The sequence below is a fragment of the Lissotriton vulgaris genome, chromosome 8, assembly GCF_964263255.1.
Source record: "Lissotriton vulgaris chromosome 8, aLisVul1.2, whole genome shotgun sequence".
Lineage (NCBI taxonomy): Eukaryota > Metazoa > Chordata > Amphibia > Caudata > Salamandridae > Lissotriton > Lissotriton vulgaris.
The window spans coordinates 553,824,562-553,838,706 of NC_141696.1; the positions used below are offsets into that span (position 1 = coordinate 553,824,562).

Below are 14,145 nucleotides of genomic sequence, written 5' to 3' on the forward strand. Positions count from 1 at the left end.
GCAGGACAGCAAGCAAAAGCAATGAGGGGGCAGGACAGGAAGCACAAGCAACGAGGGGGGGCAGGAGAGCAATCACAAGCAACGAGGGGGGCAGGACAGCAAGCACTAGCAATGAGGGGGCAGGACATCAAGCACAAGCAACGAGGGGGCAGGAGAGCATGCAAAAGCAACGAGGGGGCAGGACAGCAAGCACGAGCAATGAGGGGGCAGGACATCAAGCACAAGCAACGAGGGAGGGGCAGGACAGCAAGCACAAGCAATGAGGGGGGCAGGAGAGCAAGCACAAGCAACGAGGGGGGGCAGGAGAGCAAGCACAAGCAATGAGTGGGGCAGGAGAGCAAGCACAAGCAACAAGGGGGCAGGACAACAAGCACAAGCAACAAGGGGGAAGGACAGCAAGCACAAGCAACAAGGGGGCAGGAGAGCAAGCACACGCAATGAGGGGGCAGGACAGCAAGCACAAGCAACGAGGGGGCAGTGGCAGGAGAACAAGCACAAGCAACGAGGGGGGCAGGAGAGCAAGCACACGCAACGAGGGGGCAGGAGAGCAAGCACAAGCAACGAGGGGGCAGGGGCAGGAGAGCAAGCACAAGCAACGAGGGAGCAGGACAGCAAGCAAAAGCAACGAGGGGGCCGGACAGCAAGCACAAGCAACGAGGGGGAGCAGGAGAGCAAGCACAAGCAACGAGGGGGGCAGGACAGCAAGCACAAGTAATGAGGGGGCAGGACAGCAAGCACAAGCACGAGGGGGCAGGAGAGCATGCAAAAGCAACGAGGGGGCAGGACAGCAAGCACAAGCAATGAGGGGACAGGACAGCAAGCACAAGCAACGAGGGTGGGCAGGACAGCAAGCACACGCAATGAGGGGAGCAGGAGAGCAAGCACAAGCAACAAGGGGGGCAGGAGAGCAAGCACGATCAACGAGGAGGCAGGACAGCAAGCACAAGCAACGAGGGGGCAGGAGAGCAAGCACAAGCAACAAGGTGGCAGGACAGCAAGCACAAGCAACGAGGGGGGCAGGAGAGCAAGCACAAGCAACAAGGGGGGCACGACAGCAAGCACAAGCAATGAGGGGGCAGGACAGCAAGCACAAGCAAATAGGTGGCAAGACAGCAAGCACAAGCAATGAGGGGGCAAGACAGATAGCACAAGCAATGAGAGGGCAGTAGAGCAAGCACAAGCAATGAGGGGGCAGGACAGCAGGCACAAGCAACCAGGGGGGGAGGAGAGGAAGCCCAAGCAACGAGGGGGCAGGAGAGCAAGCACAAACAACAAGGGGGTAGGACAGCAAGCACAAGCAACAAGGGGGCAAGACAGCAAGCACAAGCAACGAGGGGGCAAGACACCAAGCACAATCAATGAGGGGGCAAGACAGCAAGCACAAGCAAAGAGGGGGCAGGAGAGCAAGCACGAGGTGGCAGGAGAGCAAGCATAAGCAACAAGGGGGGGCAGGAGAGCAAGCACAACCAGTGAGGAGGGGCAGCAGAACAAGCACAACCAGCGATGGGGGGCAGGAGAGCAAGCACAACCAACGAGGGGGCAGGGGAGCAAGCACAAGCAACGAGGTGGCAGGACAGCAAGCACTAGCAACGAGGGGGCAGGAGAGCAAGCACAAGCAATGAGGGGGCAGGACAGCAAGCACGAGGTGGCAGGACAGCAAGCACAAGCAACGAGGGGGGCAGGAGAGCAAGCACGAGCAACGAGGCGGGGCAGGACAGCAAGCTTGAGCAAAGGGGGGCACGGCAGCAAGCACAAGCAATGAGGGGGCAGGACAGCAAGCACAAGCAATGAGGGGGCAGGACAGCAAGCACGAGCAATGAGGTGGCAGGACAGCAAGCACAAGCAACGAGGGGGGTCAGGACAGCAAGCACCAGCAATGAGGGGGGGCAGGACAGCAAGCACTAGCAACGAGGAGGGGCAGGACAGCAAGCACAAGCAACGAGGGGGCAGGACAGCAAGCACGAGCAACGAGGGGGCAGGACAGCAAGCACTCACCGGAGGACTCAGCAACTTCTCCACTTCTTGCAGGGGCGGTCGGGCAGAAATGGCATCGGAAAAGCGCCAACATTTTCGCATTCGGGCGTGGTTTTTGCTGTTGAGTGACTGATGACATTATGGAGTTAAAAACTGCAAAAAACACGCCCCCGAATCCAAAAAAGACGGGGCTTGAACGGAGTGACGCCTCTCTCCTCCAATGGCTGGCCTCCATTTAGGAAGCCAGCCAATGGAGAAGAGGGGCGGGTTCAAGCCCCCATACTGGTAAATATAAAATCTCGCTGCGCAACACTGCTGCGCAGAGTACTCTAGGCTGAGACCTAAAAACAGCTGACACACTTATCTGTCAGACCAGCCCATCAGGCACAGCCTGATTGCCCCGTAGCCTAGTCTGACCCTGTGCACACCCTAACCACAGCCACCACCACCACCACCAGTCCTCCTGCCTAAATCCTGCTGTTACTTAAAACATGACATTGATTTTGTATATTGACAGTCCTTTTATTATGTCTGTAGCAACATAGATATGAGAGAAAGATTACTTTTGGTAATGCAGAAAATAATCCCTCTATTATACCTATTTTAATAATAGAAATAGAAAGGTCTGCATTTCAAATATTCTATTTCTATTAGGTCTACTGCACTATAAACATACAAGAAGGACTATATTTAGCATTGATGAAGCTAGTCCTTTTATTCTGTCTTCAGCACTTAAGCCAAATAAAATGACTATCTTCTACAAAGCAAAAGACAGCCTCTTTAGTATTTTTTTAGCATGATGGGATGGCAGGGGAAGTGGTGGTGGTGATTGAGGGGCACATGGGACTTCAGCCAATCAAAGAGGAAGGGCGATGGTTGGCGGAAACTATGCATCGTCCTGCAAGGGCAACTCTCCCCTGTAAATGGTAGAATGATTTAACATACCAAATTCTTTAGCGGTCCCTTTCAAACATTCTTGGAACCGAAATTAATATGCATGCATCATGGGTGAACTCACATTTCAGGATTCTCTCAAGAATATTTACTGGCTATTTTAAGGTAAATGCATGTGAGTACTCAAATGCAAGGAGAATCCTCATTCCCTGTGCATGTGCATTATCACAGTGTACACACAAGGCAACCCTCTTCCATTGGGGCTCACAGTTTATGGACTAGATCAGGAGTGCTCTCCAGTTTATTCTTCTCAAGTGAGGGACTTTGAAAGGAGCTGTTATATCCCTAAATATCGCCTTCCTTGCTTGAAGCAGACAATGTTTTCACTGGCGGCTGGCATGGAAGGAGGGTGGTAGGGCGGAGGAAAATTAATCAGTTAAAAAAAATACACTTACCTTCTAGGCGCGACATCCTCCTTTTTTTGGTCTTCTCAATAGGCAGGCAGTATCCAGGAAACTGCAGTAACCAATCCTCGCACTGCTCTCATGCTGCATGAGAGCAGTGCCAGGATTGGAGGGAGCTGCCTCTCTCGCCATTCTTAAGGACACTGGACCCCCATGTTGTCTTTAACCCAGCTGACTTCGATAGCTGGGTTAGAGATGTTTAAAATGCATATGTCTGGTTAGCCGTTGCAAGATGGCTGACCAATCAGACATCCACACTTTAACTTGAAGTGGCCTGCCTATATCTGATTTCTGCTCCTGCCTGACTGGCCGCCCCCTCCTCCAGACGCTGAGCTCAGGACGGGGTTTTGAAAAATAAAATGGTATTAAATTAACTTTACCATTTTATTTTTCTACCCCTGGGACAACCTTTTAGCGAGGCGACGCTCCTCTGCTTTAACGTAGGAGCCGACCCTGTTTTTATGTCAGTGCAAACGTGTACAAACTATCCATTACCACAGCATGACGTCTTCCAAGAGGAGTGGTGCAGTCGCTGGATGCAAAACACTCCTACAGGGAGTCTGAAGCTCACATCACAGAAAATATAGGAGCCTCTCAACGCACAGCAGAAAAGGAGCAAGTGAGAACACCAGGGACAGGAGATGCTGGGCGCGCTTGAAGAGTGTGATTAAGTCATCTCGAGGTCACACTTTATTTTTTAAGAGGCTTCCGTCTTTTGCCCCTTCCTATGGCCTATATTCTTATAAATTTGTAATATGTATTTTTGTTTATTTTTTAAACCTGCATTGACTACTTTACCCAATCTAGCACCATTTTTAGCCATTAGACTAAAGACGACACGTATTATCTGCCCAAATTCATGAATCAAAACCACAAGTGAGCCCAAGTGAGTCACTCAAAACAAACAAGAGAAGCTAGCAAGTCATAATTAAGAGATCAAAACTGGTGCAAGACGGAAGGCAGATCAAGAATGGGAAACTAGCCTAATAAAGGGGAATCAAGTCTGGGTATTTGGATTTGGACCTATGAGATGCAGCCATATAATATAGTGTAAAACACATGAATTCTGAAGCCCAGGATGACATCCCTCTTGCTTGGTGAAAGAGGAAAGATTTCCCTCTTTGTCTTCTAAAGTACTTTTGGAGTGCCTGCCGTTTTAGCAGCAGTAATAAACCCACTCATGTGTCTATTCCAGGATAGCGGCATCTTGCATTAAATTTCGAAATAGTGAACTACTTCTTCCATCTTTTTGGTAGTGTATTTTTAAATTATGTGACTTCGGTAGAGCCAGACTTTGCTTATTCAGCTGAAGAACACATTCACTAGCTCAAATAAGGGTCACACTGATCGTCAATGATCATCTACATAGTAAAAGCCTAATGTTTTGTTTGTACCTTTGGTTAGTTCAGTTGGTGCCTTTGTGTGACATGACCATCTTAAATATAAGAATCAAGTGACCTATTAACAAAAGTAATCTGAGACAAAATCCTAACTTTACGACTTTCAGTATTCACAAAAGGCATTTAGGAGTAGTAAAGTTAGGATTGCTAACTTTACTACTCCTAAATGCATTTTGTGAATACCAAAAGTCGTAAAGTTAGGATTTTTCTCAGTTTAGGAGTAGTACAGTTAGGAATCCTAACTTTACTACTCCTACATGCCTTTTGTGAATACCAAAAGTCGTAAAGTTAGGATTTTTTTCTCAGATTACTTTTGTGAATCGGGCCCAGGAATCCTAGCTTTACTACTCCTAAATGCCTTTTGTGAATACCGAAAGTCGTAAAGTTAGGATTGCGTCTTAGATTACTTTTGTGAATCGGGCCCAAGGGTTTGTTAACCCCTTAGTGAGAGAGTGCAGTGTCTGGCACCTCTATGTCCGCTGTTAAAAAGCTTATATATTAATTGTGTTACGTAACTGCATCTTCTCAGAGACTGAAAATGTTTAAGCAGATTATTAAAATGAAGCACGCTTTCCTTAATCCATTTTATACTTCAAAAGTTAGTTATTTTCTTGCAGTTGAAGTCACAATGATTGATAGCTAGTCAACTGATCGTTTATTGTTCTGATGGTGCCCTGGACTACTCAGCTAATAACATGTGGTAGTAATTATGGCATTTGTTTTAACCTTTCTATCTGAGAATGAAACTTGATGTTATGATTAGTTGACACTCAAAAAAGAGCAACCAGTGGACTCGACCATTACTTAATTTGTAAAAAAACAAAAAAAGGTTTCGTTTTCTAAAGGTTTTCATAAGACCTGTCACCAGCACTGCTGGATATCAGGTTTGATGGATATCAGGGCTACCATGTCTTCGATTCCACTTCATGCCTCTTTCTTTCACCACCCTACACTTGTCTGTCTCTTTATCTCATTCATGCAGGTTTTCTTCTGCTGTACTTTTTATGTTAGCCTCTGTTCTCCTGTCTTACACTTCCTCCTTCTTTCTCTCTTTTCTGCCTTTCACTCTCTTGATTTGGGCTATAGTCTAATGTTGAAAAGTAATGTCTGGCCACAAATATAAGCGGTGGTGCCCTATATCGGCAAACACCTGCACAAAGTAAGCTTTGGATTCTTGCCTTGCTTGTAACCATTGCCCAGTGAAGAGGGCCCAAATTATTTCCTAGACCTGTTTGACTCTAGTGGGTGAGTGTGCAGTGGCGGATCCTCAGCTGAGGTGGAGGTGCATCGCCCCACTGCTATTTCTACAGTGCAAAAAATAAAAATAAAATGAAAAAAACAGGGCGTTATTATCATTTTATTTTTCTGTGCTGGAGTCAAGGCGGGCTGGGCTCTGACACCAGAGCAGGGGAGGAGTGGTTTGCACTCCTCTAAGCGCCAATGACGGTTTGCCTGACGCACTTGAGCATGTTGCACAGCCCCATGAAGAACTTGCCCAGGTTCCCAGGCACTGCCTGAGCGTCCAAACAGGACGTTCAGACCGTCGTGATCAGACCAATCACAACGCCTTAAACAGTGTTTTGCAGGATATTCAAAAGATTCTGAAATGGAGTTGTGTTGATCCAAAGAGGCCTATTCTCTCTGCCCTTCATACCCACAGACAACGCACAGTGGACAACAAATTAGCCATTCTTGTAGGAACCCCTTGGTAGCAAGCTACAAATGAACTGTTGACCTGGAGCTAGCGATGGTCAAATTTACTTGTGAGCTGATGTGCAATGCTTCACAGCGCTAGTTGCACGGCAACTCCAGATCAGTGGCCCATCAGGCATGGACATAATTTAGGGGTTGTTAGCGGTCGCAGCTGCGACCCCTGGCTTGCCCCTTGCTACCTCAGGCACAGGTTTTGTGACCCCTGACATCAGAGGTGGCAAAATGAGTGCCTGTAACACAGGGGCAGCTCTTCTTAATGGACGCTAATTAGATCTCCACTTGCCTGCTTTCTGTCAATTTTTAAATGATAAAAATAGTGATCAATATTATTTACTATTAATGTAATAAAAAATGGAGTACATTATCTGGAATATGATCCAATCTGGAAGCAAAGGTAAGTAACAAATGCTATTAAATGTATGTTGTATGCATGCTTGCGGGCGAGAGTGTGTTTATGTACGCGAGAGTGTGTGAGGGCATGTGTGTGTTTGTCAAAGTAAAGGTCAAATGGCATGCAGTGTCACTCCCGTCCGATCTTTTCAAACAACATCAAGGTTGTGTAGAAGGCATGACAATGAGAAGAGGTAAGCAGCTCAGGTTGGTCGCCCCGGACCACTCTCGCCCGACAAAAGCTTATGACAGTCCTTAGGCAAGCAGGAAAGATAGCAGCGCTTAGTTTGATTCTGGGGGTTCTATCATTGTTAATCATGTTGATTGCTAAGCATTATTATTGTTCACTAATTCATGTGTAATAGTTGTACAGTTTCAGCCCTGCTAATTGGTTACAAAGCACACATTTGCAAAAGGTAATGATTTGTTGTGTTTTTTTCCAGGTTGCATTCACATTTCTGTTTGATTTGGAAGCTCTTCTGAAGATCTGGTGTTTGGGATTTACTGGATATATTAGCTCATCTCTTCACAAATTTGAGCTCTTGTTGGTAGTTGGAACAACCTTGCATATTTATCCAGATCTATATCACTCACAGTTCACATATTTTCAGGTAACGTGCTACATATTTTACATTAACTCACTTGAAATGTATAATCCCTTATATCCATATGCAATAGGTTTACAAAATTAAAGGTTTTATCCCTCTTTTAAATAAGATTGAAATTAGACAAAGTTGTGTTAAATGTGCATTGAGTGGATTTCTGTGCAAATAACAGGTTAATTTCCATTTAAATTAAAGCGGAAGTAGTGCTCCAGAAATGCAGTAAAATAACTTTATTACACTGGAAACCCGCAACTGTTGATGCCAGCAAAAGATTTTACTCAGACCCACCTTCAAAAGTGAAAAAAACATGCAGACGTATGGTGCATAGTGTTATTTACCATTGGTAACCTAGAGCTGAAGATACTATTTCATTCCCTTTCAATAACCAAGCTTTCCCCGTTAAACACTCACTAAGGGTAGTGACAGCAAGTCGTCAAGTCATTACTTACTTTCATCAGCAAAAATCTTTAGTCGGATTAAAAATCCATAAACGAGAGCACAATGCATAATAATACAGTATTAATAAACAGGAAATAAAAGCATGCCAGATTAAAACCATTCAGTTGTGAAGTCAAAGAAACGTTATTCGGCCATCTTGGGTCAAAAAAGCTAGTCAAACACACAATTAAAAAAAGAAGAAATGCCAAAACTAACCCATGCAATATATTAAAAGGACACAGAATGGTAATTCATATGGTTGTATCAGACAATAGAATGGTGTGTAGCTCGGAGAACACCTAGGCTAAACATTTAAAGCACCCTGTAAAGTGCAGAATAGTACATGTGTATAAAATCATTAATATAATCCAAATAAAACTGCTAAAACAACTCAGTGGAAACAGCCAGTAACACACTTAAGCTACAGGCAGTTTTTTTCCTTTGTCTCAAAGCACCTGATAGAAAACTGGCAACTCCAGAACAGATCAGTGGGGAGGACAGCATTTGCAAATATATCAGAGCTGGTTTTACTTGTGCAAATTTACAATGCCTTAGAAATGGGAGAATATATATTTTTCGCAGATGGCAATAAAAATCACAGAAAAAAATAAAATGTAAGAAGAGGTCTTGTTCTGAGAAATGATCACAAGAGCAAGGCATTAAAGAACATGTCTATGAAAAGCCCCTAGGGACAGATAAATCCCTGCGGATAAAGTTAAACCTAAATCTGATTAACTGAGAACAATGATATTGACTCTTGATATACCTCCAATAAGGTTGTCCTAGGGTCCCAGGGCTCACTATTGCATATTGCCTTACTGTGGATTTAGTGAGTTCCCTATTTTCACTTTCTACCATCCTTCTTGCTATAAATAATAATTTTATATCTCTCAGCTCATTAGGGCGCATCAGCCTATGATTCGTGAACAGCTCAGGACAGGCTAAGATCTTCAACTGCTCTGAGACGTAACTAAGCCATGGGATATCAAGGGCCCTATCAAGCTTCATGCAGCCTTCGAAGATAAGGTGGTTCGGCGTAAGAATAGGGGTTAACCAAATTTTCAACCAACGCATTACAGTGGCTGTAGCAATAGTATCAGAAATATAACCCTCCCCAAGTTCCTCATGTACCATAAAATATGGGGTGCAATGAGGTACTGCTAGACGTCTGCGGAGATGTTTATAGAACCTGCAGATCACTAACATCTTTATAACCCCATACATCACTACCATAACTGGTCATGGGTATACACTTCTCATTGCAAACCTTTGTAGGGCGGGTAATGGTTTGGCCCCAGTCTCTTAGCAAAATCCATGGTGGTTCCAGCTGCTCTTGCCAAGGTGTTTTTTGAGTGCCCTCTATGCTACCCAAGACCCTCTTTCATCACAGTGAGGAAATGTAGAAACGTTAGTCAGATCACCTTACTTACACAAAAGCCTGCATTTAGAGAGCTTTGTTCTTACTACCATCATTATTTGTGACTTAGAAAAATTAATTGAAAGTTCAAGTGTGACCATAAAATCTATAAAAGTATTTGCAAGACTTTGCAACCCCACAGTTGTACTGGTAAGTAACACTGCGTCGTCTGCATTCAGGAAAGCTGGGACCAGTTTAGAGCCTGCTATGGGGATGTCTTTACAGGCAACTGACAGCACCTCCCCAAGTTTATTCTAGAGAGTAAACAAAACTGGGGCAAAGATGCATCGTTGTCTTACCCCCCTGCTTGACCTCCAAGGATGCTGAGAGTGAGTCATTTTAATTGCATCTAACAGAGGTATCAGATTTGAGTGTGACCATTCAGTTGCCAATTTGAGAGTACATATCGATCTCTACTATTCATGATGTGTGCAAAATGTGCATAACAATTTAAAAACATGAATCATTGTCCTGAGATTATCGAAGCAAGATCATACAAAGTGTGATCACAAAGATATTCCAGCAGCATCAGCATTATATAAAAAATAAAAGCCATGACTAAAGTCACAAGATTAATAATATTTAAAATCTGCACCCTGTAATGTTAATCCCATTGCTCTGAGGCCAAGAGTAAATTTAAGGCTCATCCATAACCAATAATACAGGTATCAGGAGGGTAACCTGAGCCTGAGCCTCCACATACACGGTAAAAATCGAGAGATGGCAAAAACGACATATTGTCTTACATTACTTCTAAGGACACGAATTCTTGTGGAACAACTTGTGAACCCAAAATTGAGGCAAAGTGGTAAAATTAATTTCCTTCTAACCCTGACATAGGATGGGCAAAAGATTGGTACATGGACAATGGGTTTGGATTCTTCTGGACAGAAGGAACAGTTCCCATCTATTATACTGGATGCACACAACCATTTGGTTGTGACTGACCGTAGAGGCAGGGTCTACGAAATGCAAAAATGTCTGCCCCCTCTGATTCATACACGTTTCTCACGTAGAGTCCAATGTTTATACTTAACAGAATTGAGCTCACCAAAATGCATAACCAGCCCACATAATTAACAGAACCACATCATAGAATAATATAAAGATTTTTTATTTGTTAAATTCATCGTAAACAGATAATTTTGTCATCGAAGGAAGACACAAATAATCAGAATCACAAATCACAAATTAATCGCCCCACACAACCCAAACATCTTTCATTTACTCAAAAGCACTCAATCACATTCTCTACATCCTCTCAGGGCAGATTCCAGCACGCATACCCATATATCCATCACACGGTTCATCACTCATCCCTAACAAGATTTCAGATGTAGCACTCTATAGCTGTCCTGCAGCGTCTTCCGGGTTAGCAACTGGGGACCGAATATCGTAATTGCAGGACAGGATGGAACAACGCCAACGCGCGTTTCGGTGCTGTGCCAGATCTACGGCCACACCTTCATCAGGGCATTCAACAATGGGAAATGGGGGGACAGGATAATATGAGAACAGCAAACAGTTTAAAAGCGACTCAGCCGTAGAGGCAGGGTCCCAACCAGCAGCTTCAAATACAAGTGTTTTGGCTTGGGGAGGTTCAAACTCATCAAGGTAACCCATGGCAATATAGCTATCTTCATGTTCTAGGATGGTAGTGGTGAGGGAGCCCATTCTAGCAGGGCCAATGTTGCGTTTGCAATGTACTACCAGTATAGACACTTAAGTATTTTTTTTAGATCACTAGAGCGTCCTTAGGAGTAAGCCACAGGTTTCCACACCCTAACTCACTAAACTGATGTTGGCTGTATCTAAATCAAGGAATTCTGGAAGCCCTGGACACCCTCAAAACATCCTCGAGGTCCTGTTGATATGGCATCAATGCTGGGGTAGCCCAGATCCTACGCCAATACTGTATTGGTCTGATGCCCTCTTTCTTAGCGAGAGGTCTAAGACCCACATCAAGCTGCAGGGGAAATAGAGGGGTGGTAGCCGAAAGACTGGTGAGGTGTCGCAGGAACCAATTTTCAACTTTTTTCAGGCTTCCAGTGTCCTGGCTACCCACAGTTCCCCACCATGAAGAGTAGCCCGAGTGTTCGAAGTACCAGGTCAAAATCTGACAGGAGATTCATGAAAACCATATAAAGTCACCCTTCTCTCAAGATCTCTTGTTTCCAGTAAATCAACTGGTGGGGAAACACCGGATCTATGGTGTTAATGCCGTGCTTAAACCCAGCTTGCAATGAGGTCAGCAAATCCACATCTATCCTCCAGTCTTGTAGCCTCTCAAGTATAAGCTGACTAAATACTTTCTGTGAGCTGTCAAACAGGCTAATAGGCCTGTAGTTGGAGGGGCGATCCCTTGACCCTTTTTGAATATTGTGGTAATCTCTGTCCCGGCCCATGACGATGGCATGGAAGAACCCCTCATAAAGCAGTTAAAGAACAAAACGAAATTGGGGCTTCAGATAACCTTCTTGGCCATAAAGAGGTCCTCAGGGATTTTATCTAGACCGGAAGCGTTATTCTGTGATATCTAATCAATACCTTTATTAACTTCATCGACTCTAATTGCCCTGGCTTTAAAAACTTCAGAAGTGATGGCTAAATACCCATTAGCAGTACAGATGTGCCTACTATCCTCACACAAAGGGAAATCCAAACTAGTGTTAGTAGAGTAAAGTTTGGAAAAGTGGCCTACCCATGCAGATGCCTATATGCTGCTATCAGTGAGTGGGTTAGTATAGGAGTGACTGTTTGCTAGTATTTGCCAGAAGGAACACTGATCTTTCCTCTTGACAGCATTTAACATGGCCTCTCAGTTAGCAAACATCCAGTTTTTATTAGCTTGCTTAATAACAGCTTTATAGCAGGACCTAGCTGCATGTATCCTGCTCCTGTTCCCACTCTTAATATCGGTAGAGAGTGCTCGCCTCACAAGTCTGCAAGATTGTGAGTATCAGGGGACCTTTTTCTCTCTCTTGGGCAAAGCCCGACATTCAAATAAGAATAGGTACCTGAGGGAAGAAAAGATGGCATTATGGACCTCACTAATTTTCTCCAAGTCATCTGTATGCAACAAGTTCCAACCCTCTGCCTGGACCACCTCTAGGCTGTAGGTAACCACCTCATAGACCTGACTTAACCCCTTCGATGCTTATGACGGAACGGGTCCGTCATGAGCGTCGGTTGACCCGTGCTCATGACGGAACCGTTCCGTCATCGTTCCATAAGCCCAATGGAACGTTCAGCACAGCGCACAAATTTGCGCCGCGCTGATGAGGTTAAGATAGCTGGAGAGTCAGCCACAGAGCTCCGATTTAACTTGCGGTAATTGCATCAGACTGTAAGCCTTCTGTCAAGAGGTTCCATATGGGAGCTAGGGCTACTGGGTCCAAGTGCTCTCAAGGTGAGGCTCAGGGCAAAATGGTCACTATCATAACAATATGCAACAGTCATATCAATCATCATAGACCACAATCTAAGATCAAGCAGGATGTTGTCTATGAAGCTGGTCCTATGCTGGCTGGTAATTGCGTGCCTGCCCTCCTTGTCTGATAATGATCTCCCATTGCATGCTCTAATACTGTTTTTCAGTATTAAAGCATTTAATTGAAGTACTGCCGCTGTCCACTACTTGATGGGTGGAAGTGTTAGTGCTGGGGCCGACCAAATTGTATCCTCCTCCCCAGTCAGGTTCTCAATGCCCGACGGCTCAAAATTACTGTTGAAGTCACCCGCCACAATTTTGAGACAACCTACAGGGAGAATCGCCAGATGGTCAATGATCAATGATGGATAATTCCTCCTTAATACCCCCATGCCCACCATGAATATTATAAACGTACAAAGAAGCTTCCAACAGGAACTACAAAAAAAACACATGACATCATGCAATCCTAAATCAATAGCTTTAGACTCGCATTGAAGGTTAGATTTAATCCAGGCTACTAGTCCCATTCTTGGTCGCCCTTTCCCTGAGGTTAGTGCAGTTAAATTGAAGCAAGTGAACCCTGAGTAAAACTGTGGAGTCAGAACCTATGTCTCCTGGAAAAAAAATATGTCAAATGTGTCAATGAATTGGCCCCAATATGGGCACAACAGCTTACACACCAAGCCAGCAAGGTTTGAAGAGAGTGCATTAGTGGTTGGGACAACGGGGCCCGTGGACACACTGAAGGTTTGCAAGACTGGCCTCTTGGGGGCAGTGGGGTAGATACCTCATCCGAACGCAGAGATTGCCAATCAACTCATTTAGGCCTTCCAGTAGTGAAAACCTGTTATGACATGGAATACCCAAATCGGACCTCTGGGGCCCATGTTCTGGGTATGGGGTTGGAGGTGGAACCTAGTTGTCTTTCGTGTGCCTATTTAATAAACCCAATGGCAAAATATTGACGCCCCCATCCTTTGGCAATCTCATCTGATGGGTCAACATTCGTTTGGCTATGGATGAATTTTTCAATGTACCTTGTCGTGAGTTTTATTACAGTGTAACCGAGCCATATAAATAATTAAATGAAATCTCTTTTGCCTGCTGATTTGGTCTTTCCTTGTCGATTAAGGCCCTATTTGTGAATTTGTAAAGCACAGAATTCTATATCACATGTATTAAGCCATGCCCTTAGTTACAAAGGTCACACCTGGTCTGTAGTTTTTTTTTAAAAATACACTTCTGAGGCCACGCCTATTTACGGACGGCTCCTCTTTTACCATCCAGTTTAAAGTACTGGGATATATTACAATTAAAACCGTGGTATTATCACAAAGAACGCAACCTTCTCTACATAACAGCATTTCTGAAGACTACTTTCAAAAAAGGTAAATTGCCTCACTTGCACAGGAATGCT

General features: G+C 44.6%; 1 protein-coding gene across 1 annotated transcript in view; it reads left to right on the top strand.

Annotated features, from left to right (window-relative positions):
• NALCN (sodium leak channel, non-selective) overlaps positions 1 to 14,145 on the top strand; it is a 2,672,759-nt gene that overhangs the window by 1,393,807 nt on the left and 1,264,807 nt on the right. The window contains exon 11 of the mRNA XM_086934370.1: positions 7,279 to 7,446. Coding sequence (XP_086790496.1) covers positions 7,279 to 7,446 — 168 coding nt within the window. The remainder of the gene's footprint in view (positions 1 to 7,278; positions 7,447 to 14,145) is intronic.